The sequence below is a fragment of the Maylandia zebra genome, linkage group LG19 (assembly GCF_041146795.1).
Source record: "Maylandia zebra isolate NMK-2024a linkage group LG19, Mzebra_GT3a, whole genome shotgun sequence".
Taxonomy (NCBI): Eukaryota; Metazoa; Chordata; class Actinopteri; order Cichliformes; family Cichlidae; genus Maylandia; species Maylandia zebra.
The window spans coordinates 28,628,883-28,654,521 of record NC_135185.1 but is presented as its reverse complement, the minus strand read 5'-3'; the positions used below and the strand labels follow the sequence as shown (position 1 = coordinate 28,654,521).

General features: G+C 41.1%; 4 protein-coding genes across 8 annotated transcripts in view; 1 reads left to right on the top strand and 3 right to left on the bottom strand.

The window, feature by feature from the left end:
* Window positions 1–24: 24 nt before the first annotated feature.
* mrpl35 (mitochondrial ribosomal protein L35) lies at window positions 25–4,268 on the bottom strand. The gene is made up of 4 exons (XM_014410235.3): window positions 4,127–4,268; window positions 3,795–3,957; window positions 388–532; window positions 25–302 (listed from the first exon to the last, which is right to left on the bottom strand). The coding sequence occupies exons 1-4, from the start codon at window positions 4,155–4,157 to the stop codon at window positions 114–116; spliced, it is 528 nt and encodes a 175-aa protein (XP_014265721.2). The 5' UTR covers window positions 4,158–4,268; the 3' UTR covers window positions 25–113.
* A 4,336-nt stretch (window positions 4,269–8,604) lies between these two features.
* Window positions 8,605–13,783, bottom strand: si:dkey-21a6.5 (uncharacterized). The gene is made up of 9 exons (XM_004540584.3): window positions 13,606–13,783; window positions 12,343–12,516; window positions 12,027–12,165; window positions 11,823–11,911; window positions 11,361–11,424; window positions 10,140–10,228; window positions 9,907–10,019; window positions 9,667–9,823; window positions 8,605–9,291 (listed from the first exon to the last, which is right to left on the bottom strand). Exons 1-9 carry the CDS (start codon window positions 13,652–13,654, stop codon window positions 9,134–9,136), a joined length of 1,032 nt encoding a protein of 343 aa, XP_004540641.3. The 5' UTR covers window positions 13,655–13,783; the 3' UTR covers window positions 8,605–9,133.
* Window positions 13,784–14,184: 401 nt separating this feature from the next.
* On the bottom strand, window positions 14,185–18,666 carry cfap99 (cilia and flagella associated protein 99). 3 transcript variants are annotated; one of them, XM_076877726.1, is made up of 16 exons: window positions 18,581–18,666; window positions 18,115–18,238; window positions 17,893–18,037; window positions 17,719–17,813; window positions 17,536–17,642; window positions 16,941–17,118; window positions 16,741–16,821; window positions 16,512–16,580; window positions 16,265–16,351; window positions 16,097–16,185; window positions 15,767–15,971; window positions 15,530–15,671; window positions 15,292–15,443; window positions 14,948–15,153; window positions 14,684–14,864; window positions 14,185–14,597 (listed from the first exon to the last, which is right to left on the bottom strand). In XM_076877726.1, the coding sequence occupies exons 2-16, from the start codon at window positions 18,226–18,228 to the stop codon at window positions 14,532–14,534; spliced, it is 1,917 nt and encodes a 638-aa protein (XP_076733841.1). In that variant the 5' UTR covers window positions 18,229–18,238; window positions 18,581–18,666; the 3' UTR covers window positions 14,185–14,531. The 3 variants fall into 3 exon arrangements, with proteins under 3 accessions (XP_076733841.1, XP_014265704.2, XP_076733842.1); XM_014410218.2 differs by lacking the exon at window positions 18,581–18,666 and having other exon boundaries at window positions 18,115–18,549; XM_076877727.1 differs by lacking the exons at window positions 14,185–14,597; window positions 14,684–14,864; window positions 18,581–18,666 and having other exon boundaries at window positions 14,989–15,172; window positions 18,115–18,556.
* A 1,423-nt stretch (window positions 18,667–20,089) lies between these two features.
* The window catches only part of zfyve28 (zinc finger, FYVE domain containing 28), a 28,401-nt gene continuing 22,851 nt past the window's right edge, over window positions 20,090–25,639 (top strand). For all 3 annotated transcript variants that reach the window (XM_004540580.2, XM_004540579.2, XM_004540581.3), the window contains exon 1: window positions 20,090–20,472. In XM_004540580.2, coding sequence (XP_004540637.2) covers window positions 20,437–20,472 — 36 coding nt within the window. In that variant the 5' untranslated portion in view covers window positions 20,090–20,436. The remainder of the gene's footprint in view (window positions 20,473–25,639) is intronic.

The window sequence follows — 25,639 nt, the reverse complement described above, 5'->3', positions numbered from 1 at the left end:
TTAAAAGAAAACTTACAGGGAAAGTATGGCAAAATGTGATGATTTATCTGACACATATACAACATCATTACATTACAAGCAGAAGACAAGATGTCATTACGTGAATCAGCAAATTAGGGTTTGAGGTTGACCCGATCGTGGTACTTCAGGTATGGATCATCGACGTACCAGTTTCTCCTTTTCCAAAATGAGGTTGTCATTTTATCTAAAAGCTTGCATTGTGTTTTGCTACAGAATACGATCTCTCTGAGGCGCTTTCGTCTGGCAGGTTTCTTCTTCCAGAGCTTCTTCTTGTATCCAGCCTGTTCATATTCAAAATCAAGAAGTTAAATTTAACACGTTACCTACAATTAACATATGACTCAAGCAGCTGTAACACATACAAACCTTGCGTCGGATCCAAAGGCCACAGTGCAGCCTCATGAACCTATCTGTGACAGATTTTACACTCTTTCTCTTCCCCTTCTTGACACTATAGTAAGTCAGACTTCTGCTTGGCTGCTGAGTTCGACTAGGAACAAGTGCCGACACCCTGCAACAACAGAGAGAAGCAGAACAGCTGTTACAAAGAACATACTTACTTTGTACACCTGTTCACCAGCTTGTTAACACAAATATATAATTATCCACTCATATGGAAGCAACTGAGTGGCTTTTGTCATGTAGAGGATGTACTGAAATGAAAACAGAGCATCAGAATGAGGAAGAAGTGACTCTGAACATGGTTGCATGGTTATTTGTGTCAGAAGGGTCAGAATATTTAAAAAGCTGCTAATCTGCTGGGATTTTCCCAAACAGTCATCTCTATGGTTTACAGAGAATGAGCTAAAAAAAAGAGAAAGTATCCAGTGAGCAGCAGTTTGGGTGGAAATGCTTCAACACCAGGGCCCTATTTCAGGAAGCCGGTTTAGAAAACTCAGAGTGAAAAACGATACTCAGGGTTGAGTAACCCCGAACTGTCCAACTCGGAATATTCGGTTGCAGAAAGGCTGATAACAATTAGTTCAATCAACGCGGAGTTGCTTTAACCCCAAATTAAGCGCGCGCACGAGGATACATAAAGCCCTGATTAGTGGAGCACAGATTAAGCGAGTCACCATGGAGACGAAGGGAAAGAAGGCGCGGTCAATGTATCTTACAGCGCTTGAGGCCGAAATTCTGATGGCAGCATATGCCGATAACATGCAAATTCCACGGAAAAAAAGTAACACAGCCTCAGCTGCAAAAGCATGCATGGCAAAACAAAACCGACAGAGTCAATGCGTGAGTGTTAATTTAAACATTGATCTAGGGATTTCCACCCATTTAACACGTTATTTTATTTTATTTTATTTTTTATTTTATACATTTTATTTTGTGATGTGATGTGAGCGCAGGTGCAACCCAACAGGCCCCAAACGTTCCTGGCAGCAAGTAAAAATGAAATATAAAAATATAGTCCAAACAGGTAAGGTGTAATTGTATTATGAGCCATAGTGCTTGGTCTGTTTGTCCGATGTAAATCAATTGCAGTTAGAGGCTACATTAATTTTCTTTCTGTAAGCACTTATTGAAATTATCTGAGCACATTACAAGTACATAGTTGCTTACTCTGTATGCTCAAATGTGACCCGTTATAGCCAACAGAAAAAAAGCGGAGGCCCGAAAAACAGGTGGGGGTCCTCCACCACCACCACTCACAGAGGCTGAGCAGTTGGCTTCCATATTTGTGATAATGTTGGCAGCATCACATATGATCTTCACAGTGCAGAGAACACAAATTAGCATCCATTACTATAATGAAATAATTTGTTAGTTTGAAATGCTACAGGGAACTATGTACCTGCACATTAATGCTGTGGAAAGACTTCCTGTTCACATAGTCTCCTTCATTTACTGAAGGAGCAATGATTGGAATGTGAGTGCCATCTATACAGCCAATCACGCCTGGGAACCGTGAACATAAATGTAAAATTTAAGTAGTAGTTCAAGTATCACCACATCATGAATTAAGTTTCGTTCATCCTGATACCTGCAATTTTGTGGAATCCCTCTTTGATAAATCTTGTGGGTCTATGACCGGGGAACACCACAAACGAGTACAGGAGACGTTTCAGTGCAACTGTAACATTCCTGACTGCCCGACAGACGGTAGCCTTGGAAACGTGCTCAGCATCACCAATATTATACAGAAAGCTCCCGTTGCAAAAAACCGAAGTGCAATACAAATAATATGTACAGAACTGAGAGGATGTCCACGATGTGTCACATGAGCAATATTAGGCCTGAGGATGTTATCCAAATAAATTATAGATTGTGCTGAAAAACGGTAACGTTCACACAGGAAATCATCAGGAAATGATAAAATGTCCGAACGCGCTCTAATCACTCTCTCCCGGCGGAGAGCTCTGCGGAGAATTTGGGCTTCAACATCTACTGGCTCTTCAAGGAAGGGGCACGCCATGTCCGACACTTCCTACAGTCAGGTTTCTGACAAAGAGGCGGAGAAGGTCAGGGTTAGTTGAAGTAAACCTGCTAGGGGGCAGGTTAGCTTCACGGAGTGTGTCGTCATAGTAACTCACTCAGAATTAATCTAAACTCGCTTTGTGAAACCGAAAACCCAGAGTTTTCGTTAACTCAGGGTTTACTTACTCAGAGTTTGCACTAAACCGGCTTCCTGAAATAGGGCCCAGAAGTCAGAGGAGAATGACCAGACTGCTTCAACTTGATAGAAAAGAAACAGTAACTCAAATGCCCACTATTATGACCAAGCTGTGCTGAAGAGCATCTCTGAACAGGAAACTGATGCTACAGTTAATACTGGGTCACCAAAATTGGACAACAAGACAGGAAAGAGCTTGCCTGGTCTGATGAGTCTTGATTGTTGCTTCACATTCAGATGGTAGGGTCAGAATATGAGTAAACAACATGAAAACAGGTCAAACTGCCCTGTATCAACTATTGACACTGCTGCTGATGTTGGAATAGTGTGGGGATATTTTCTTGGCACATTTTGAGCCCTTAGCACCAACTAAGCTGAGCATTGCTGCTGACCACGTCCCTCCCTTTCTGACCTCTGTACTCATCTTCTGACGGCTGCAGGATAAAGCATCATGTCACAAAGCTCAAATCTTCTCAAACTCATATCTTTGAACATGACAATGAGAATGACTGTATGCAAATGGCTCCATCATCACCAGAATGCAACTTTGGGATGTGGTGGAGCAGGAGACTCACATCATGGATGTGCAGTGGACAAATCTGCAGCAGCTGTGACATGCTGTCATGTCAGTTCCCAGCACATCATTGAATTTGTTTTGCCTTTACAATTAAGGAAATTATGAATAAAAAATGGGGGTCCAAAAAGGTGAAATAAATTATTTATTTTAGGTAAAATAAATAATAGAAAACTCTTTTGTTTTTTCAGACCCGCTGCAAAGTGCTTACATTATAAAGACTCTGTGATGCAGCTGTTGAAGTCACATTTTAGTCATCTCAGTTTTTTTGTGTTTTATATCCGAAATAAAGACGCCTTTTGCCAACAGTAGAAACAAACAACTACAAAACACTCCCAGTGAGCGTGGAAAGCAGGTGCTGTGTCACTGCAAGTCCTCTATGCTGTATACCGGCTGTCCACTACCAACAAAAGTGTCACAAGATGAGATTAGCTCGGATTATCAATTCGGTGAAACGGTTTCCTGGAGGAAAACCTGTACCTAATCGTGATTAGGACGAACATTAACCTAGCCTGTTACTTTGGGGAGCTTAATTACTCAAATGCATCGCCCTCATATTTCTATTCCTTCACTCCTTACCTCTGCAGTATGTTGTAGCGTGGTGTCTGCCACACTGTACCCTGGAGAGGAGCACGGACAGCGGCTGTAAAAGAACTGTAGAGATGCGCAGACTGGACGAGGCTGGACTGACAGGTCTGTGGTGTCCGGGCACATACAGACACGGACAGCGGCCTCAGCAACCCTGTTGTCAAACACAAGGACGACAGAGAAACACATGAATATAAAACCGAATTCAGCTATTTCTGTATGTGTTACTGAACAGCACTGCTCGGTAACACACAGATGATAAACAAGCACCGCATCAAGAGGGTGAAATAAAACTGTATTAATGTCAAACTGCAGTTACACACCAGACAGCCTCCTTGCCAGGGTGGCCGCCATGTTTCCTCCTGAACGCCCAAGTAAGTACGGTGGCCCGTTAGGACAAACCTTCTTGTTAAAAGCATGAAGTTAAGTTGAAGCGACACAGCGCTTTACCGCCACCTAGTGAAGGACATGGTTGGCTGTGCTGTGCAGGATATGGCAAACCAGAGCAGGCTAAAAAGAGAGAGAGAGAGAACCATTCAAGTCATTTTGAGACAAACCAAACTTGTAAAATGTGCATAAATCGCATATGAACACATTTCAGTGTAATAAAACATGTTTGTGGACAATACAATACTGTACATAAGGTTGGTTCTTTAAGACTGGCCTAAGTAAGAGTTTTACCCCCGTCTGACGAGCTTAAAAAAGCTTTTGCTTTTGTTTAGTAAAATAAAATTATGTATAAAAACATTTACAATAAAATACCTAGTATTTTACTGTACCATTGCTTTTGTAAAATGTCATTGTGTGGGTTTAACATAAATTGAGTATTTCTGTGGCACTGTTTATTTATGTCCTTTATAACTTTTCAATATAACTTTCATGTATTACAGTAATCAAAAGATTATCAGGCACTGCACCACACTACACCACATTTTATCCAATACAAATGTATTAAATACTCCTGTATTCAGTCTACTTGGTGTATATACAGTATGATATAGCTTCCAGCTGTGTCTGTCTACATAGCTGTCACACTGTAAACATGAGATCCTGAGAGTTGCCATTTTTCAGAATTGTTCATTGCTGTTCATTGCTGGAAGACCAAATCAGTATTTCAGTTTTCTTATTTATTTAGTCTGGCAAATTTCCCCGTACCTACTGAACAGATAGCCCATGACAGAAATGTAGCTGGAGCAAATATCCACAATCTAGATAGCTAAATGAAATAGTGATTGATGTTCTTAATAACGCCTGTGCTTTCCCTGCTATGATTCATCAAAATGACTGCTGTGCGTAGGGCTGTGTTGTGCAGTAAATATAATTATGCCACAGCATCCATCCATTCATCCATCTATTTTCTTCACCAGCTATACCAGCTGACACCTGGCAAGAAGTAGTACATCGTGGACAGATCACCAGTCAGACAGCGAGGACACAAAGGGACAGACGAACCTAACATGTACATCTTTGGACTGTAGAAGGAAACCCACGGAGGCACAGACAGAATATCCGAACTCCAACACAGTGGTTGCAACTGTCATAACATTTCAAGGCAGAACACTGACACATATATACAGTATACAACCTGCAGCAGTTACCTGTTACAGATAAAACTAGCAAAAGAGGATTCAAGTGCCTGATTAATGTTGAGAATAGAGTGTGATAGTTCAAAAAATATTTCCATGACTAATTTCTAAAGAATTGATTGATTCATACTTCTGTGGTTTTAGGCATCCTCAGCATCAGCCTGACTCCCTGATGGAAGGTGTCAGGCTGTGGGGGGTTGTAACGGCCATCTGTTCTTCCTGAGGTGCGCGGTTCTCTCCAACTGTGTATCTGGTGTTGCAGGAGTACTGCAGAATGATCTGGGGAGTGATCAGAACCCCGATGGTACAGCGCAGACATGTCAAACTAATTATTCATGTGAAAAAGCCCAGTAAATATATGAAAAAGAGGAGCAATTTCAACAGAACATCTCAATTTGTTTCTCAATTCTCAATTACTGTCTGTAATTGTTGAACAGAAGCTTTTTTTATTATTCTTGTAGAGCCATTGTAAAAAAATAAAAAAAAGAGAGAGAATTTTCTATAGCAGATAACAGGAACTTTTCTGTCATTTAATTGTTTATTTATTACTTAACTACTTTTTTGTGGCATGAATGGCCATGGTGGGGGAGGACTTTATCAGTAGGAAAAGCTTTAAAATGTATTCAAATACATTTTAAAGTCAAAACCATTGCCCTGCTTCAGAATGTCTTTTAACTAATTTTACTTTCAAAGCTTTGTAGACAAGCGACACATGTAATGTCAGCTGTGGTAGTTATAAAGAGCTTAGTGTTTGTATTTCTTAATTCTCCGCTTAGCAGAAGACAGTATAACACCACATTCACAGCATACAGGAGCAAGAATTGAACAATTAAAACACAGCCTAAATTACACTTTCTACACACTAATGGAAGGTATAATATCACCAGATTTACTTGAAGGCTGTTATAAAAGCACTACTCTTTGCTGCTGGCAGGCCATTGTACTGTCACTGTTTGTCTTTGATAAAATACACTACAGTTTTGTGTTGTATGTTGCTGAAAGGCAGTTGTTATTACACATTCTGTTCTGATATTAATTACGTTGTTTTTCTTGGTTAAATTAGCCAGTGTCTTTCAAAATGTTTTGAAATCTGTGAAATGTGAGTCTTTCTTGAGTTTTAAAGTTGTTTATAAAAAGTTTATATATTTACATATATATATTATTTGAATTAATTACACATATAGTACATGCAGCCAATCAAAAGTTTTGAATATGGAGAATCAGTACTTGTTAAAAAGATATATCACCAAAAGATTTTTTCCTCCAGTAAATAAATTAATATGAGGACACTAATGATAACAGGTGCTATTACTTACAACCTATTAACGGTCCATCCATCCATCCATCTTCATCCGCTTATCCGAGGTCGGGTCGCGGGGGTAGCAGCCTAAGCAAAGAGGTCCAGACCTCCCTCTCCCCAGCCACCTCCTCCAGCTTGTCCGGGGGAATACCAAGGCGTTCCCAGGCCAGCCGAGAGATATAATCTCTCCAGCGTGTCCTGGGTCTGCCCCGGGGCCTCCTCCCGGTGGGACATGCCTGGAACACCTCGCCCAGGAGGCGCCCAGGGGGCATCCTTGCCAGATGCCCGAACCACCTCAGCTGGCTCCTTTCGATGTGGAGCAGCAGCTGCTCTACTCTAAGCCCCTCCCGGATGGCCGAACTTCTCACCCCATCTCTAAGGGAGAGGCCAGCCACCCTTCGGAGGAAGCTCATTTCCGCCGCTTGTATCCGCGATCTCGTTCTTTCGGTCACTACCCACAGCTCGTGGCCATAGGTGAGGGTAGGGACGTAGATCGACCGGTAAATTGAGAGCTTCGCTTTTACACTCAGCTCCCTCTTCACCACGACGGACCGGTGCAGCGTCCGCATTACTGCAGCCGCAGCCCCAATCCGTCTGTCGATCTCCAGCTCCCTTCTCCCATCACTCGCGAACAAGACCCCGAGATACTTGAACTCCTCCACTTGGGGCAGGAACTCATCCCCGACCCGGAGTGGGCACTCCACCCTTTTCCGGCTGAGAACCATGGCCTCAGATTTGGAGGTGCTGATCCTCATTCCCGCTGCGTTACACTCGGCTGCGAACCGCTCCAGTGCGAGCTGGAGGCCCTCACCCGATGAAGCCAACAGAACCACATCATCCGCAAAAATCAGAGATGAGATTCTGAGGTCACCAAAGCGAAAGCCCTCCGCCACTTGGCTGCGCCTAGAAATCCTGTCCATAAAAATTATGAACAGAACCGGAGACAAAGGGCAGCCCTGGCGGAGCCCATCACCCACCGGGAACGAGTCCGACTTATTGCCGGCAATGCGAACCAAGCTCTTGCAACGGTTGTATAGGGATTGAATGGCCCGTAGCAATGGGCCAGACACCCCATACTCGCGCAACACCTCCCACAGGACGCCCCGAGGGACACGGTCGAATGCCTTCTCCAAGTCCACAAAACACATGTAGACTGGTTGGGCAAACTCCCATGCACCCTCAAGTATCCTCGAGAGGACAAAGAGCTGGTCCAGTGTTCCGCGACCAGGACGAAAACCGCATTGTTCCTCCTGTATCCGAGGTTCGACTAGCGGACGAACCCTCCTCTCCAGCACCCTGGCATAGACTTTCCCGGGGAGGCTGAGGAGTGTGATCCCCCTGTAGTTGGAACACACCCTCCGGTCCCCCTTCTTGAAGATGGGGACCACCACCCCGGTCTGCCAGTCCACAGGTACTGCCCCTGATCTCCACGCAACATTGCAGAGACGTGTCAACCAAGACAGCCCTACAACGTCCAGAGCCTTCAGGAACTCGGGGCGGACCTCATCGACACCAGGGGCTCTGCCACCAAGGAGTTGTTTAACTGCCTCAGTGACCTCGCCCCCGGAAATCGGTGGGTCACACCCCTCATCCCCAGACTCTGCTTCCTCCCCGGAAGACGTGTCAGTGGGATTAAGGAGGTCCTCGAAGTATTCCTTCCACCGCCCGACAATTTTCTCAGTCGACGTCAACAGCGCTCCGCCAGCACTATACACAGTGCAGGTAGAGCACCGCTTTCCCCTCCTGAGACGCCTGACGGTTTGCCAGAATCTCTTCGAGGCAGTCCGAAAGTCTTTTTCCATGGCCTCTCCGAACTCCTCCCACACCCGAGTTTTTGCTTCAGCCTATTAACGGTCATTCGAAATAAATTACTTTATACTGTCCCAGCATATTAGGACAAATTATCAAGACAATACAGATTTTTGTTTTCATTTATTTTAAAGCTAGTCCACAATATAACATAGCATTTGAAAAGGGTTAGAAATCAGAATATTTTATTTTCTTCTAAAACATACAAATATAACCTTAAAAAGCAGTTAAAAACCTTTAAGCAAAAGTATCTAAAAAGAAATATAATTAAATTAAATTTAAAAAAAAAAGTATCATCCACAGTTTACACGTAATCACTGAGACAACAGATGTTAATGTAAGTGCACTGAAACAGGAATGCAAAGTAAATCAATTACCTTGTTAAAAAAAAAGTGCTTTTCATAAGTGAAAAAGGCTGTCACCAAGCAGAGGGATGTATGTTGTTTTCGTCATTCCAGCGTACCTCTCATAATCGAATAACCTCACTTACACAAGGAATGTTTTTCTCTGAGTGGAACGATTGCGACAGAAAGAATTCACCAAAGAATCAACCTCCACTGGCCAGTGATTCATTGCAATTGACAGGCTGGTGGTTTGATAAGGTGTTTCAGTGTCTCTTCTTGTATCTTAGTGCTTCACCAGCCCGCATATACAGGTTCTGCATCACAGGGCAGGCCATAGTATCGTCCTTGAGGTCGCTCTTTTCGTAACAGTGGAGCCCGGGCTACTGTCAGCTCTCCGTCAGTTTCTCTTCGTCGACGTAAAAGCATTAAAATGATAAAAAGTAAGGCCACTGGAATAAAAAACACACAGACATATATGAGAGAGACACACACGTCATTACAGGCATAGAGTGCTTTAGCATGTGACCATGACTCCTAATTCAATTCACTATATCTTTATTTGAACCTCCTGACAGGACTGCATTTAGCCATAAGAATTGAGCTTGAATTAACATGGCTCATTTACAGTTATTATATATCAATAAACAGGACTATAACTGAGTCAAGTTACTGAAAATCCAGTTTGTTTCATCACTTTTTCCTTTTTTCAATTCATTTGAATGTGAATTTTACAGAAAACAGGCAACTTTATGACCCATTACAATACCAGACACAAAAAATAAATAAATCGCTTGGATCAAACAATCGTTGTTAGTATTACTCACCCCCTCCTCCAATAACTAACAAAGCAATAGTGACAGGAGCCAGTTCACAAGTGTCCCCTGCTTTGCGGAAGAAAGTCTCCATGCAGTAGCCCGGAGCCAGGCTGCCCTCTGGACAAAAGGCATCACTCGGACACTGAATGGGGTTCACGTCAGGACTCTGAGAGAATAACATGCTCTGTCGCTAAATATCTTTTAAATGCACACGCATGTATTTCATCGGAGAGAGTGTGGCGCACTCACAGGGCAGTAGTGATTCTCTGGGCAGATATCACAGCTTTCCTGGCCCCAGTGGATCTGAAAATAACCACTGCTGCAGATTTGACACATATTCTGACGGGCGGCCTTGTACATACCTGTTCAAAAATCACACATCACTGGGATGGAAAGCAATTCTTATCTTTCTCTATTGCAAGCCACAGCAAACACTCACACAAATGACTAAGTGACAGCCCATTTAAGATTCTCTAGTTTACCTGGCCGACATGGAGAGCAGTCCTTAGTGGCAGTCTGCAGAGCTTCTGTGCCTCCAGGACACATCTGGCACTGAGTACAACCCGATGAGCTGTCAGGAAAAAAAAACAAACAACATTTATAGCTGTAAAATACATGTGAACACTTTGGAGCAGGTCTACTGATCAAAGATCCTACTAATAATATGAATGGTTGTTGTCAATAGTTAACAGTTAGATCAGTGGATAAAACAGTGACTACTGGAGAAATGTTTTGTAACTTGGTGGTGGCAGGAGGTAGTTCATCAAACTAAAAAAATAAAGAGAGGCCAAGTCCCAAACACTATTTTTAGCATCTGTAAATAACATATGGAGTCGTGGCTGTGAGACATCACTTCCTATCATGGCAGCAGCCCAGGAACCTGCTGGCAGACGCTGGCAGTGAGGAGATAGGCTTTCAGGCTTGGCTGGCAAGTATGGACAGACTAAAAAGGAATATCGCTTTTATTAGTGCAGAAGCAAACTTGCAATCAGCCCTAGGAAGTGCTTTCAGCAGGCAAAGAGGTCACCAGACTCTCACAATGAAGCCTTGAAGCTCTGCCAATGGAGAAGTTGCTTAATATGACTATGAGTGTTTAATGACTGTCAGTTTCTAAATGGTAAAAAACATAAATCCCCAGATCCACAGAAGGAGCTAATATTGTTGCTCTTTTACACCCACAGTTTAGCTGTGATTAAGAATCTTGCAATACGCCTCCCTGTGAAGGTTATTTGGGACACGTCATCTAGACCGCGTGAGCCTACATATCCTATCTAGTCTGGAAACTCTCAAAAATAACCTGGGAAAATCCAAAGGAGTATTAGCCCCCTGTAACCATACCTCAAACTGTAATGGAGGGATAATGCATTTTTGTCATGAATCAAAACTACATTCATTTCAATAGGAGTCACATAAACCACTTAAACAGGGCTGTGCATGCCATTCGTGACTTTGTGCCAGCTGCAGATTACTCAAAGCAGACGCTAGTCCTGTGTGTGTCTGTGCGTGTGGGTGTGTTTGTGTGGCGTGCAACTGTGCAGGCAACTCAGAACCATGAGATGAAAGCATGTGATGCTCAGTTTGGTGGTTAGATAAGTTATTTTCCAAACACTGAGTTCTGCTCAGTTACAGGGCAACAACAACAAAACAGAAAAATGGACACACAAACAGAAATGCAGTCCCAGCAGCAATCAGGTCCAACTTACTTGCAAAAACGTCCTTGTGCACATGGTTTACATGAAGTAGAATTACCCTGCGATGAAAAGAAACCTAAAAAACGAACAGAAATATACATAATTTGTGGTTTTGAGTTATAGATATCAACATATACTAATGCAAGCATATCTATAGACTTTAAGGGGACCTGTTCAAATTTCCTGAGATAACCATAATACAGATATCACCTCAGAGTGACATCATACGGAAAAGCTACCGAGCAAATGTTTAGAGGAGTCTGAAGCCTGAACCTTAAGCTATTATTTGAAACCACATCCACTAAGAGGATCCATTGTTTTGTAACAGAAAATAATCAAAAGCATAAAGCGTGCCTTTCTCTTTAAGTTGTGTGTATTTTATAGCAATATTTTACAATTAAAGCATATGTATGGGAATCAACACTCTCTGTTTTCTGATATAGAAAACAATGAGTAACTGCTAGATAAACAAACCTGGTGAGCAACTTGTGCAAGAGTCTTCACCAGTGTTATTGTTGAAGGACCCAGGAGGGCAAGGGCGACATAATGGACTTCCAATGAAACTGAAGTGGATACAGCATATGAAAAAATTATTAGTGATGTAAACTCTGGATTTATATTTAAAAAGAGAGAAAAAAAAGTGAAGTTTGAATTTGCTGGAACAAAATTAGTCTTTACTTGGTGTAGAAGCCCCGGCTGCAAGGTAGACACTGCTGCTGTCCTGCTAGTGGCTGATAAAATCCTCTGGTGCATGGCAGGCACGCGCCAGGAAATACACACCGCCCTGAGTCAGGACAGCACGTGCACAGAAGGGTGTCTGGGGGGGATTGACAAAAAGTTGATTTTACTCTTCATTTTTGCTGCTTTAATATCATACAGCTTACTTTAATATCAACAAAAGCAAAGCCAGGTACTTAACAGAAAGGACATTAAATATAGCATATTTAGAAATATCATAAAATAAAGCCATGGCAGATGATAGTCACTGACTCACTGTTGTCGTACTGTGACCCCGGAGCACATGGCTCACAAGCAGAAAGGTTAAAAGTGAAGCAGCCTGAGGTGGTGCTGCTGAAAATCACGGGTGTCGGAGTCAGACTGGTCACATTTTCGATCAGAGTGGTATCTGTCACAGCAGGAGTAAGAGTGGTCTGGCTCACCACTAAGCCTGAGAAGGAAGGACACAATGGTATATATGCGGTCAGCTGTCTTAAAAAGGTTCAAAAGTACCTAAATGTAGTGAAAAAGTTATGGCTCGAGTGCATAAAAGCAAAAATATGTGGTATGATCACTAATAATTAATACAAACAGTGTAAGCAAACATTTTGGGGGACCCTCCTGCATACCTTTTCTTTGAATGTTTTCGTTTATTTATTAGTATTGCAAATAATAACCAGGATTTTAACTCCTGTCTCCCTGCATCTCTCCATGATTCAGTCTCCTGCTTTGAAATGTTGCTGTGGACTGAGGTTGAACCCTCACGTCCCTCCTCCCTAGACACGCACTGAGCTAGGACACAGCCTCAGGGACACAACAGAAGTATGAAAAATAAATGTTAGCAAGTGGATGAGTGACCTGAGAGCCAACCTTGCTGCATTGCCTTTATTAAAAGAGGAAGAACTTCTTCAATCAACTATAGCTGAATGATTTTACAAAAAGTTTATCCAACAGGGAAAGAAAGAAAAAAAGGTGGCTGCAAAAGGTATAGGCACATCAGCAAAACAGAGCCCATATTGTGGTAGTAATCACATAAGCCTTGCGCTTAACTGCTTTCTTGAATAGGAGCCATCCTCCTCATGAAATGCAATTATTCAGAAAGGGGTCATATGATTTCTCAGCTCCAGTCTCCTCTGGGTTGGCAGCAGTTCTCTCCCAAATAGATATGCTTCTTGAATTACAAGTCAGGGAGTTTGTAAAAACGGATAAAATTATATTAACAGAAATACAAAAGCAATAAGTACCACGGAAATACAGTGAGCCAGTGTATTAATTTCATTATGGTGTCCTGGTGCAAAGAAAAGTGTGTGTAATAAAGTTTTGCTTTGAACAAAGTCTAAATTACATGATGCAACAACATTAGAACTGATTCTACTGTTTCTATACTTTCAATAACAAACCATCAGCACTTTTCAGTAGTGAATTAACCTAAGGTGACTTCATGCTTTTTTTCATACTATATAGTAAATCTCTGTATTAGACCCTTGGTTTATAGGATTACCGCCGCCGTTTCGTTAACTGTACAAGCCACTCCACTTACCTATGAAACAAGCGGCGGTGATCGCAGCCAGAACTCCCCGACAGTCCATGCTCCAGATTACCGACTGCAGCCACCAAACAATGCTTGTCTACAGCATCTCATCTCTTAAATGTGGCAGCGTTTCCTTTGTTTTCATAGATTACGCTGTCAGGGGAATCAGCCCACTCATCAGTGTCATATGACAAAAAGGCATCATGTGATTTTGGTTTAGAGGGAAAAAACCGAGAGAAATAGGCTCAATTCAAGACAGATCTGGTGTAGTTACAAGGAACAACCAACAGGGACACCACCGCCTTATTAAAACATCATGCATTAGGCTCAGAGTTGCTCCCGGTCCGCAGGTGAAGCGATTCAAACTAGGTCCAAGCAGTAATACGAATTTATCATGAAAATTACTTAATTAATTTTTACAAAAAAAAATAAAAAATCATATCATTAATATACTTTATGTTGCTTTGTGCTAAATATAGAATATCACAGAGAAATGTTATTGTATATTGTTCAATTCTTGTGTCTATGCTTGCAGTAGTTCTCTTTTTTGTTGTTGTGGATAGTCCCAAAAGATATGATACTTGACTCTTGGTATTTATTTAGTACAGTAAATTGGTAGCAAGACGCAGAAAACCACAGAAAGCCACAGAAAACAGTATTGTTTAGGGGAAGGGAAACATTCCTCATCAGTCACGGTTGAAGGCTCGCTTCCTTTTTTCATGTTACGTACAGACGTGAGTTTCGATAACTTTGGCAGTAATTGAAACAAAAAATAAAAAAAAGTCGTAATACTCGACTGTTGCAGAAAACCAAGCAGCGATCAACATCAGTACATAAGTGCAACTTCAAATGACTGCACATGTTATCCACACGTGTTTTATTAAATTAAACAGTCATAAGATTGCAGTGCCTGATAAACACATTTATAGCTTGAGTCAAGAAAAATTCTCTACAAGGCGCGACAAGCTCTGCTCCAGCTCCTCCCAGCTTGTCACACTCGCCTGGCAAAAGAGGAAACAGAGAAAGGAGTTATGGATACGTTTTATTTCTTCTTTCATTTCTTCTTTGTTGTGGACTTTACACTCACCTGGCTGTGTGTCCCTGTGTGTCCTCCTGTCTGTTCAGGGGCTTTGACCTTGCTTTCAGTTTGCTTGAGCTTTTGACGTTCTTGCTTTTTCTCTTCAAGCATCTTCTTCAGAGCTAAAACCGTCTCATCCTGAGCCACCACCTGCTGAATTAATTCCTTCTCGGCTTTCCTCTCCTCTTTCCTGCCACATGCCAAAACTAGCATCAGTACATGCACATGTGCACATTTCTGCGTTTGAGTATTTTTGTTTGCCACTTTCCTGACCTGATGGCCGTAGCTTGTGCCAGGACGCTGCTGTGGAAGTTGATGGCATCCAGCTTCTCCATCAGCTGCTGCTTCTGTTTCTGCTTCTCCTCCAGGATGAGCTTCCGTTTCTCCTCCTGCTCTGCTTGCTGCTTGTTCTTCAGATGGGCCAGCCGCTCCTTCGTCTCATACAGCGACATTTCTCCCAGCAGCTCATGGCCTACAGTCTGACATGGGATTAGATAACTGTGACACAGAGATCGATAACAGCATCTCAGTATAAGATACAGAACTGTGCAAAAGTCTTGATCCACATTGAAACCACTTTTCTTTTTTGCATAGTACTGAAGCTTTCCTTCACTTACGTCTGTGTCATCAAATTTCTTGAATTTCATGCGAGGAAGCGACTCAATGCAGTGAATTTCTCGGATGACTTCAAATTTGCGGCTCATCTCTGCCTCTGCTTCCTCCAGTGCTTGACGAAGCAGCTCCTGGTTCTGTTCGGAGACTTCTTTCACTGTGAAATTTGTCATGACATTGATGTGAACAGCAAAAAGAAACACGTGAAATGCCCCGTTTGACAAGCTGCTTGAGGAGGCGCACCTATGCTTTGCTTCAGCTTCTGTAACTTCTCTTTAGCTGCCTTTGAATTCTTGTGGCCATCTGCCACTTGCTGCACCAGATCCTTTATTTCCTTTTCCTCTTGCAACCTTTTCTCAGCATATCTTTGCATCAGCTGAGCGGTCTAGAAAAAGCAAACAAGCCATAAAGAAGACGACAACAAGTTTAATCCTCTGTGAATTCCTTTTATTTATTAGTTGCCACTTGGTTTTTACCTACCTCTTCTTTCTTCAGCTGCGCAGCCTTCTGATTGCGCTCCATTATACGTTTGCGGGCCAGAGCTGCCTCCTGTTCACTGATGCATGCCTCCAGGTGTCGGCGCTCAATCTTGGGCAACTGCTCCTGAAGGTCCTTCTCACGCATCTCCTTTTGCCACTGCAGGAAAGATGAAGGATCGCGCTCGCCTTGCACCAGCCGCTCAATTCTGTATTAAAAACAGACGCACAAAGGATGCAACTTTTCATGTGTTTGATTTGCACTTCATCCTCGTGGAGCACTATGCAGACACCTTGGAAAAGGTCAAAGTAGCAGGTAAAAGCTGTGCTGTACCTTTGGACCTCCTCCTCCACCCAACGCTTATACAGTGCCTCCTTCCTTAAAATAGCTGCATTGTTGAGTTTGATCGGATAGCTGACAGCCTGTAAAAATATACACATGACAGCAGATATTACACCAACATTAGGCTATCTAGAAACCGGCAGAGTACTTAGGTCTTACCTTATTACTGGAAGGAGCTCCACGGGAATGAAAGGAATTAGGCTTGAGCCTTGAATCCAAGTCTTCCTCAATCTTGGACATCACTCTCTGTGGAACAAGTATGAGATGGTGTTGAAGCCAACAGAATACAAGCCCACCCTCACACACACACACACACACACACACACACACACACACACACACACACACACACACACACACACACACACACACACACACACACACACACAGTCACACACATACACACCTTTGTGTGCTCAGACTTCTGTGGATTTCCACATCTGAACTGTTTGATATTCGCTTCATACAGAAGCTCCTTTGGTGGAAAACAGATAAGCGAACTTTTTAATGGCAGTATATGTAATTGAATTTAAAAATATAAAATTTTTTGATAATATCTACTATTATTGAACTTAAATGTGCCAGCTGCCGTTTAACTGTTAAACATATCTTCTTTTGTATTAGATTCATTGTACCTGAGCCTTTTGATGGTTCTTCTGTTTATTCTCCTCGATTATCTGCTTCTCCTTTGGAGCCTTGTAGGTGCTGCTTGGTACCTGCATGACAAACAAGAGTGACGCACCAGCCTCTACACAGTTTACAGCTTACATTCTCTTTAAGGATTGAGGACATGAAAAATTCTCAAATTAAAGGACTTTTTGTAACTGATACTGACTGGTTTGCATTTCTTCTGCTGTGGGATGAGCTCGGGCATGGGTAGAGGCCGTGGTTTAGGTTCGGTGAGGGCGAACTCCTGGGGCTCAGTGGTTTTGGTTGCAGCTTTCTTGAGCAGATTCCCTTGAGAGATCTTGACTGCAAGCTGGTCCATGAGAATATCTATCTCAGGGCGCCACCTAAAGGACACACACGCAAACATTTGGGTTGTCTGAATTTGAAATGCTCTGCTCACAAAACAACCTCCACTGGAATACTTGTGCACATTTCTGACCAGACTGTGAGGAAACAGACTCAATGATCAATGGCATGAACACCCCTTAGTTCCCTATTCTCTTGCATGTTCACACTGAGCCTATGTGACAGGAATGAAAGAGTCTACAGACGCTGTGCCGAACTTCATGTGACTTCAGCGTCAAATCAATCACTGAATACAGCCCTCAAAGGATTAAAAATTTTGTTTGCTACTGACTGCTGTCATGTCTTTTTGTTGTCAGTGAATTACACAATGTGTAGATTTAAGTTTTCCATTCATTTTTTGAGTTATTATAGTGTTATTACCTAAGTAGTATTTTTGTTTATCATGCTTTTCTCACCTGAGTAGAGGCCCAATCCACTGTTTCTCCACAAAGGCAGCATCATAGATGTTGTTCCACTCATCCTGTATCCACGTGGTGAGGTTTGAGAAGAAGAAACCTAAAAACTAATTTTGAAAAGTGAAACATAAGAAAGCTGCTGATTAATTTCCCTCTTCTGCACCCAGAATTTGTGTTTCTTACCATGTGCATTTTCTTGATGTCCAGAGATTTAACAATGCTGCTAAAACACTGAAGCCCGAGGTCATCAAGAAGAAATGTGGCCAGGTAACAGATAACTGGGGAGCAAGACGATCATTAAAACGTGTCAGTTCTTTTATTCAGGCTGAAATCAGGAGTAGCAATGAAGTTACTCACCAACAAACTGGCTACGTTCACCTCTGGACACTGATTTTACGTGCTGGCCAAAGAAGGCATTGATGACTACATCCAGCAGCTTCTTTTGCTCAACACATCCGGAAACAACATCAAGAATGAACTTCCTCTGCAGCATGTCCATGTCCTGTGACAAAACAAGAAATACAGACTAATCAGAAGCAGGCCTATGCATCCACTCACATTGATCTGAGTCTGACATACCTGCAGATCCTTCATAGCATCTTCTGTGAAGTCATCCAAACACTGTCTGCTAGCTCTAAACTTGTCGAGGAGCTGAACGGCTTCCTTCACAAGTGATGCATAGTTTGATGCCATCTTAAATCCACTAGAAAAGCCCAAAAATAAACTGTTTATATAAGCAAAGCTCACGCATTGAGAGATGAGAGAACAAACAGTTCTCCCTGGGATAGACAAGCCAACCGGGCTGCTAATGAAAGACATCAATTCACAAAAAACATTTGCTGTCTTCGACTCATAGACAGTCTCCAGCCGTCGCTGTGTTGCGTCGTTGCTTAGCAACAAAAACAGGCGTAAACAGACATACGTCCCAGCTCGAAATGTTAAACGAGGAATGCTTCAGCAAAAAAATTAATTATTTAGATTCAAAAGAGGCGTTTTATTATTGTTCAGTTTAACATATTAAATATTTCACAGTTTTAATCCGTACAGATTAACAGAGTGCCCTCCTCATCCTTTGTTGGCGTCCATAACAATAATAATGACGTAGCGTGTTGTGACGTCTTGCTGGGGCTGTGCTGGTCTCCTGCTGCCTTCATGTGCTTTTGGAAATTCTACAATAGACAGAAAGCGATAAATTGACACGTTAAAACATCTGGTCAAGATGGAAACCCGTTCTAAAAACCGAAGGAAAGTTGTTGGCTTGTGCTTTAAAAAATGATGATTTTACAAAAAAATTTGTTTCCTATCTTACCAGGGATTTTACGTTGTTGGTATCTGAGGGACAAAAGCTAATTACTGGGTAAATCACATGCAAACTGGGTTTTTATTCTCAGAATCGAGCATCTGAGTTCCTGGTTTAACCTGATCATCATAATCATATTTCTTAACCGGAGTGAAAACAAAGTCATTTGTTGAATTTAAATTAGGAAATACCAAACTAATGTTATGATTAATCTATATGTGATGTATTAGAAAACAGAAAGTTGAAATGACTCCAAAATAGCTTCTGGACAAACACACACTGCTGATGTTAATCATGTAATACAGGCGAAAGCTAAGGAATAACCTGGAAGTGTATTTTGAGTGAAAATTGTTTTCCCCACTGATATTTTCTCTCTAATCTCTTTTACAAACCTAAAAAATGTGCTTAATTTGCTGCTCCTCATTTGGATGGTCTTTACTGCAAAGAATGGCATCTGTACACATCCTAAATCATACATTTATTTGATGAAATTTCCCTGTATTTGCCTGACATTTGATTTTAAAGTTAAAATTAAACAACATTGGGCTACTGTATTGTTTTTCTCACACAACTTAGTTATAAAAACTGAAAACCTCCACTACTCATACTTAAATATATGCATACACTATTGATATAATCTAGATAAGGGGGGGTCAAACCCTATTTCATCTCAAGTGGGCTGGGCCAGCGAAGCTATTGCATAACATTTTAAGAAGATAAAAATGTTATTAAATAAAATGTTAAATAAATCATTTTTTGTGATTTATGGAATATACTGTTAGTGTCAATTTGACACACTTCCTCCAGATTCTAAAATTATTTTAATGTAGTAAATTCCAATTTGTTTCTTAGGTAACAGAAAACAACTGTCATTAGTAAACTTTTCTTATCTGTTGCTTATGTTTTATTACATGAGGAAAAAGAAAGTAAACCATCTTTAAATTTGAAGGGTTTACATATTAAAGCAATAAAAATAATATGGCCCTTACTTAGTCTCAAAATGAGGTTAATTCATCCTGGGATGAATTGCAAATGATGAGATATTATGCTGTATTTATCCAACCAAAATAATAATAACCCATATTCAGAACAATGGGGTAGTCCAAGGAACTCAGTAAGGTTCTAAGAAGGAGGATTGTAGAATTGTGCTATAGTTTATATCGAGTTCTTTTGGAGAAAGAAGCTATTTTTGGAGGAGCACTTGAACGCACCACTTCCTGGGAAAGTGGGAGGTGAATGTTGTCAACGTGACTGTCATCGAGTAACGTTAGAGGGGCAGAGAACAGCGGAGCCTTCGGTGCTCCAGTTGTCTGTATCGTCGGGGACTTGGAAAGTGACTGGGCAGGTGGAGGGACAGGTTGCTAACCTCGGGCTTCAGGGAAAATGGAAATAAGTGGTTATTTCCCAATACCTCCTTTGTGCGCCTTCAGAGCCTCGGTGTAACGTTCAGGACAACTTGCCGTACATTGTCTTTTTTCCTCCTATTTGGACCCAAGAAGCGCTAGCTAGCTTAGCCGCCAGCCAGCCGCCGATAGTGTCAGACACACAGGTACAGGAGAAGAGAGGAGGGGTTGGTGACAAAGGAAGGTGGCGAGGTAACGATGAACCGCTTTCGAAAGTGGCTGTATAAGCCCAAGGTAAGTTGTTGTGTCAGCCCCTGCAGTCAGTCATTTTTTATGCATAGAGCTCGCTAGCCTGATCATTTCATAGACTGTCGGCACATCTGCTAACGTTAGCCCGTGTTCCTGATGTTACACTGTATTAATCAGCAGCTATCCCCTTTGTTGTTGTTGATGCTTTTGTTTTGAAGCTGCAGTCAGGACTAACAATGCTACAGTCTGCCAATTTGGGCTAATACTCATTTACTTACATCTGTCTTCAGCTGACATTAGTGTTCATGTGATTCTGTCTTGTTATTTTAAAGGTTTGAAATACCTTAATAAATCAGTGATTAATAACAATCACAAGACCACTGAAGACCAGCTGAAAAAATATTCGTTTTGCTTGTAAAAGTAGTGTCATTATCAAGTCGTTACCACATAAGAGGAAATATTTTAAAAGGAGAATATATTTTTATAACAAAAGCTCATGTTTTTAATTTCCTTAAAAACTATTTGTTTTCATTATTAATTCTGCTGGATATTTTTTTAATAAACGGGTTTATCATTTGGTGCATATACATGCTAGAAAATAGCACCTTTTTAAAAAATAAAAAAAAGTGCAAAAAACATGATTAAAATAAAAGTATGTGTTTATTCCAAACAAAGAACAAATAAAACATGGCACAGTTTACCTGAATTTGTTATTCTGGTCGACGTTTTCCAAGATCCAAACCTTTTTTAAAGTAGAAGGTGACATATTAATATGGTTTTGTTGTAGTATCAGTTCAAAGTCCAAATATATTTTATTTATATCAGGCAGGACAAAGACACTTTGTTACAATTGATAAGGTGGACTTTAAGAAAACATTGTTTTGTATTTGAAGCCTTAAAGACCACCAAAATACCTACCAGCTATTTTTCTCATGCAGTTTATTTAAAATATTGATTGTCTCAGCTCTGTATACCATTTGTGAATACAGTCTGAAAAAAGGCAAAACAATCAAATCCTGCCCGGGAAACACATTTGTCAGCAAAATCGTCACTTTTTGGGTGCGCTAGTAATGGATGTGCTGTGATTCCTTAAATCAAGCTCAAAGTGTGGAAACATGCCTGACACAGCAGAGGAAGTATTAAAGGCTTGGTTGCCTTGTTAAATGAACAGTTCAGTATATGCCAACTGCAGCACCTTTTAGGATGAGTGAACGTGAACATTTCTCTGGATTGAAAATTCTTGTTAACTTTATAGCAGTGTGTTTGTGTCAGTATATTGACTTAAGGCTTGCACTTAAAAGGTTAAACCTGTGTCATAGCTGCTGTACATTGTAAGTCTTTAAAGATTATTAAGCCTCTTAAACAAGCTGTTGACTGGTGGAGGTAACTGTTATTTCTTGGCATGCTTGGCTTTACTGAAAGTTCCTCGATGATAATGTTCAGAAAAACCCTTGTTATTATGATACCTGTGATAAGAGGTAAGTCAGCTGATAGGTCACTGTGTGTTTGAACTCCACACTCAAGGAATCATCAGACGAAACAGCGGTGATTACAAGATATGCTGCATAGCTAAGCAGTTGTGATCACTCACAAGGCAAGCTAACCGAGCTTGAGCCAAACTATAGAGCATGGACCATGGGTGGGCAATTAACTTTCCCAAGAGGCCGTAGGAGAAACTGGGACTGTTGTGGACTTGCCCTACATTATGATTCGATTGGCTAGCAACAATGTGAGCAGAGCAACATAGTTCAGGGAGATTAACAGATGGAGTGGTGCCAGCCTGTTATGGTAAAGAGTGAGCTGAGCTGTCGATTTAAGTGCCAATCTATTTTCCTAGCTAACCTATGGCTTAAGATGCGTTCTGGGCACCTCCTAAGTGAGTTGTTCCGATCCCATAAAGAAGGGGTCCAGGGGCAGAGCAAGGACATGTTGGAGACATCTCTTGGCTGTTTTAGAAGCACTTCAGTGTTCCCCCAGAAGAACTGAGGAGGTGGCTGGAGACAGGGTTTCCTGGGCATCGCTGAAAATAAATAAAACGTAATCAATTCATGTTCAATGTAAAGGGATTTTTTTAGCCTTGGAGGAAGGGAGTTTCTACAGTTCATTCACACATTGGCAATAAAAAAAGTGTTTAATACATGAAAAATGCGTTTTGCATCCGAAACCTTTAAAAGGTTTGGCAACACGTATTTCCAATTGGGAGCATAAGTAGAGTATAAGTCAGCCTTCTTGATAATAGAAAACTGCTGAATCACATCATCATTGGGTAATTATAATAAGAGCTTTTGCAACAGTAGTGTCACACAAGGCTTAGATAAAAGGCCTCTGATTACACTTTGTCCACCTGTTCTGGACCACATACACACACCTGCGTCATTCCCTGTTCCTGAGTCAAACTGTATTTGCTGTCGCAGCATTTCGGTGATCTGGGGTCAGGCCAAAGTGTTGGGGTTCACCAGAGTATTGTTACATTCGTAAACGACTACTGCCTCTAAAGTGCTGAGCTATTGCATCAGTGCCTTTTCTGCCAAATCACAGCTATGGTAGGATTGAAAAGAATTACGCATGAGTCTGTGGGATTTAAATGACCAGTTCTGCCTCAAAGGAGTGGGGAGAGGCGCTAAAAGCTTCTACAGTTGTGCCAATCAGCATGAAAAGGCAACAGTAATAAAGAAAGAAAGTTCAGATGACTTTGGCACATGGTGCTGAAGAGGCACTTTGCTAGCCAATAGTTGTTTAATTTGTTCTAAGAGAAAATATTTCTGTACTAATTAAAATCTGTTTCCATCCCCCATATTTTGGCATTTATTGTCAAACACCACATTGCATTGTCATTTCCATCAACAGTAAGTGGTTTATCACTGAACTATGCTCTCCTGGAGATAGAAAAATGTTGAATCAGCTTGTTCCTTTGACTGAAGCAGAGCTATTGATATTTCCATAGCTGCTCTGTACCTCTAAGATAAGTCACACAGAGCAGGACTTTTTTTGCCCCTGCCACACAATCCCTTCTTAGTCAAACTCAATGCATTAGTTCCTGGACAAGATGAATGTGTAAAGATGGATGTCCTGCTAAGAAGTACGCATGGGTTGGAAGGACATAATACTGCAGTATTGACAGGTTAGGCTTTCTACATACTTTGTAGATCCTTAAACTGGTTGAGCTGGTTTTTATGCAGCTAGTTAGCAACCCAAATATCTATAAAGAGCTCTCCTACCTGGTGTGTTTTGTAACTCAAGTTATATTTAGTGTGGAGAAGAGTTGTAGATCAAAAAGCTAAGCTTGGAGAAGGATTAATAAGAGTGTGCTACATTGCACATTGCAGAAAACAAAGCCAAGACCAATGTTGGCGAGTGTTTCCTCACCTCTCGCTCATCAAGTTGCACAGTGACTGATTACAAAAGACAGGCGGCTAAACCTGGGCATTTCCTCTGTAACCTGTGTTCCTCTCTGTGCTGGTATTCCATCAGGCATTCAGGAGCTGACCTTCAGCTTCACACCACCTCATCTGTCAGTGTGACGGGGCTCACAGGTCGCACCGAGCCCAGTGCACGCACCCCATTTTGCAGCACGCTACTAATTTTGCCCCTCTCCCCACAGGACATTTTAATGTGTAGATAGCTCATACTGCACTCCTCTTTATCTGAACGAAGCAGGTGATAACTTTTGTTTATAGTGTGCTGCTGCTTAATCTTTAGCATGGAAACAGATTGGCTTTTAGCTCGCAACACATCAAACATCAGCCAATGAGGTTTCCTCTTGGCAGATTTGATTAATTACATCATATTTCTAATAACTACTAGTGTTATTTAACAACAACAGTAATAGTCATAATACTGACAATAATAATTTCATTTGTACAACACTTTAAAAAAACGTAACAGTTTGACTAAAACCACAAATTAAAGATAAGTACACACACATATAAAGACACAGTCAGCAATGTCATTTTGCAATTATTCCATCATACACACATTAGATCTGAACTATGGCCCAAACTAATAGGAGGAAGATTAAAGAAGCTAACCGATAAAAATTAATTTTCAGCAGGTATTTGTTGTTGGGCTGGGGAGAGCTGCTCCAATGTTTGAGTCAACATTCCTGCATAAAAACTCAGAGGGAATTTTATATAACAGTAAACAAAGCTTGCATGAGATCAAATCTCTCGAAACTATGCATTTTTAATATAAAGAACAATGCTGTAAAATTATTAACATGTAAATGAAACACGTCAAGGCAGGCAAGTATTTATCATGCTCATAAATCACTGTCAAACCATCATATGAGATACTCTGAAAAAGTTTATTTACACCATCAGAAAGACAGCGAGGCGCGCTGACAGCTGACGGTTTCGACAAAGAAACAGATTTTTTGCTTTCCCTTTGTTCTCTCTTTGTTGCCGGCCGTGTGGGCCCTTCTTGAAATGCATCATTTGAATTTGATTTGAAAAGAAATGTTCATGTATGAAGAGGTGGCGATGACACACAAACTAACAGACGCATCTGTTTGGAAAGTGGGAAAAGGCACAGTCATCAGACTTGTGACGCTTCACATTCTGGCTTTTTAAAAGACCAAAACCTAACACAAGTTTTCATTCCCATTAACACAGTTGTTACTAATACATTTATTGAATTATTAAATGGCTTCTAGGAAGAAGAGTTGAAACGATTAATAGAAGCAAAAAAAAATCTGATAAATTTTCAGATAATTAGATAAATATTAATTCTGAATTGTTGCTTTTTAAATAAAACACTGGGTTTATGTCATTTGAAGATGTCAGCTTGTGGTCTGTGATATGATGATTTTCATCGCAATGTTTATGTACAATGCAAATATTGATAGTAGTATATATCTTTGAGTTTATGCTGGTCAAGAGTGCATTTTTACAACTTTGCTTCTTTTTTTAGTTTTCAATTTTAATCTTTATTATGTCTTTTGTAACAAATGTGTAATTACATGTAAAGTATTTACATAATCCTTGTTTGTACCTTTAATTCATTTGATTTCGTTTTCTTGTCAATATGCCTCCAACATTTAAAATTTTATTACACTTCATATATATTCTTATCAGAGGGAACCATAGCTGCTTATTTATTCTGTAATAATTGCTCCATGCTCTCGCTGTGCTTGTGTCTGGGGTTAGTCTTTGCACAGCCAGTTCTGCATATTTGCTGCAGACTGGTGAGCAGTGGTCACTGTGGTTTCATATTT

Excerpts from the sequence above, each read along its gene's own strand:
- mrpl35 (XM_014410235.3), bottom strand. The coding sequence starts at position 4,157 with ATGGCGGCCACCCTGGCAAGGAGGCTGTCTG. Across the intron at positions 533-3,794 it reads CGCTACAACATACTGCAGAG|GGTGTCGGCACTTGTTCCTA; the intron begins GTAAGGAGTGAA and ends CTGTTGTTGCAG. Across the intron at positions 303-387 it reads GCCTTTGGATCCGACGCAAG|GCTGGATACAAGAAGAAGCT; the intron begins GTTTGTATGTGT and ends GAATATGAACAG.
- si:dkey-21a6.5 (XM_004540584.3), bottom strand. The coding sequence starts at position 13,654 with ATGGACTGTCGGGGAGTTCTGGCTGCGATCACCGCCGCTTGTTTCATA. Across the intron at positions 12,517-13,605 it reads CACCGCCGCTTGTTTCATAG|GCTTAGTGGTGAGCCAGACC; the intron begins GTAAGTGGAGTG and ends CTTCCTTCTCAG. Across the intron at positions 9,824-9,906 it reads CAGAGAATCACTACTGCCCT|AGTCCTGACGTGAACCCCAT; the intron begins GTGAGTGCGCCA and ends TTATTCTCTCAG.
- cfap99 (XM_014410218.2), bottom strand. The coding sequence starts at position 18,354 with ATGTCTTTCATTAGCAGCCCGGTTGGCTTGTCTATCCCAGGGAGAACT. Across the intron at positions 18,038-18,114 it reads ATGCTATGAAGGATCTGCAG|GACATGGACATGCTGCAGAG; the intron begins GTATGTCAGACT and ends GTTTTGTCACAG. Across the intron at positions 15,972-16,096 it reads GTGGAGGAGGAGGTCCAAAG|AATTGAGCGGCTGGTGCAAG; the intron begins GTACAGCACAGC and ends TTTTTAATACAG.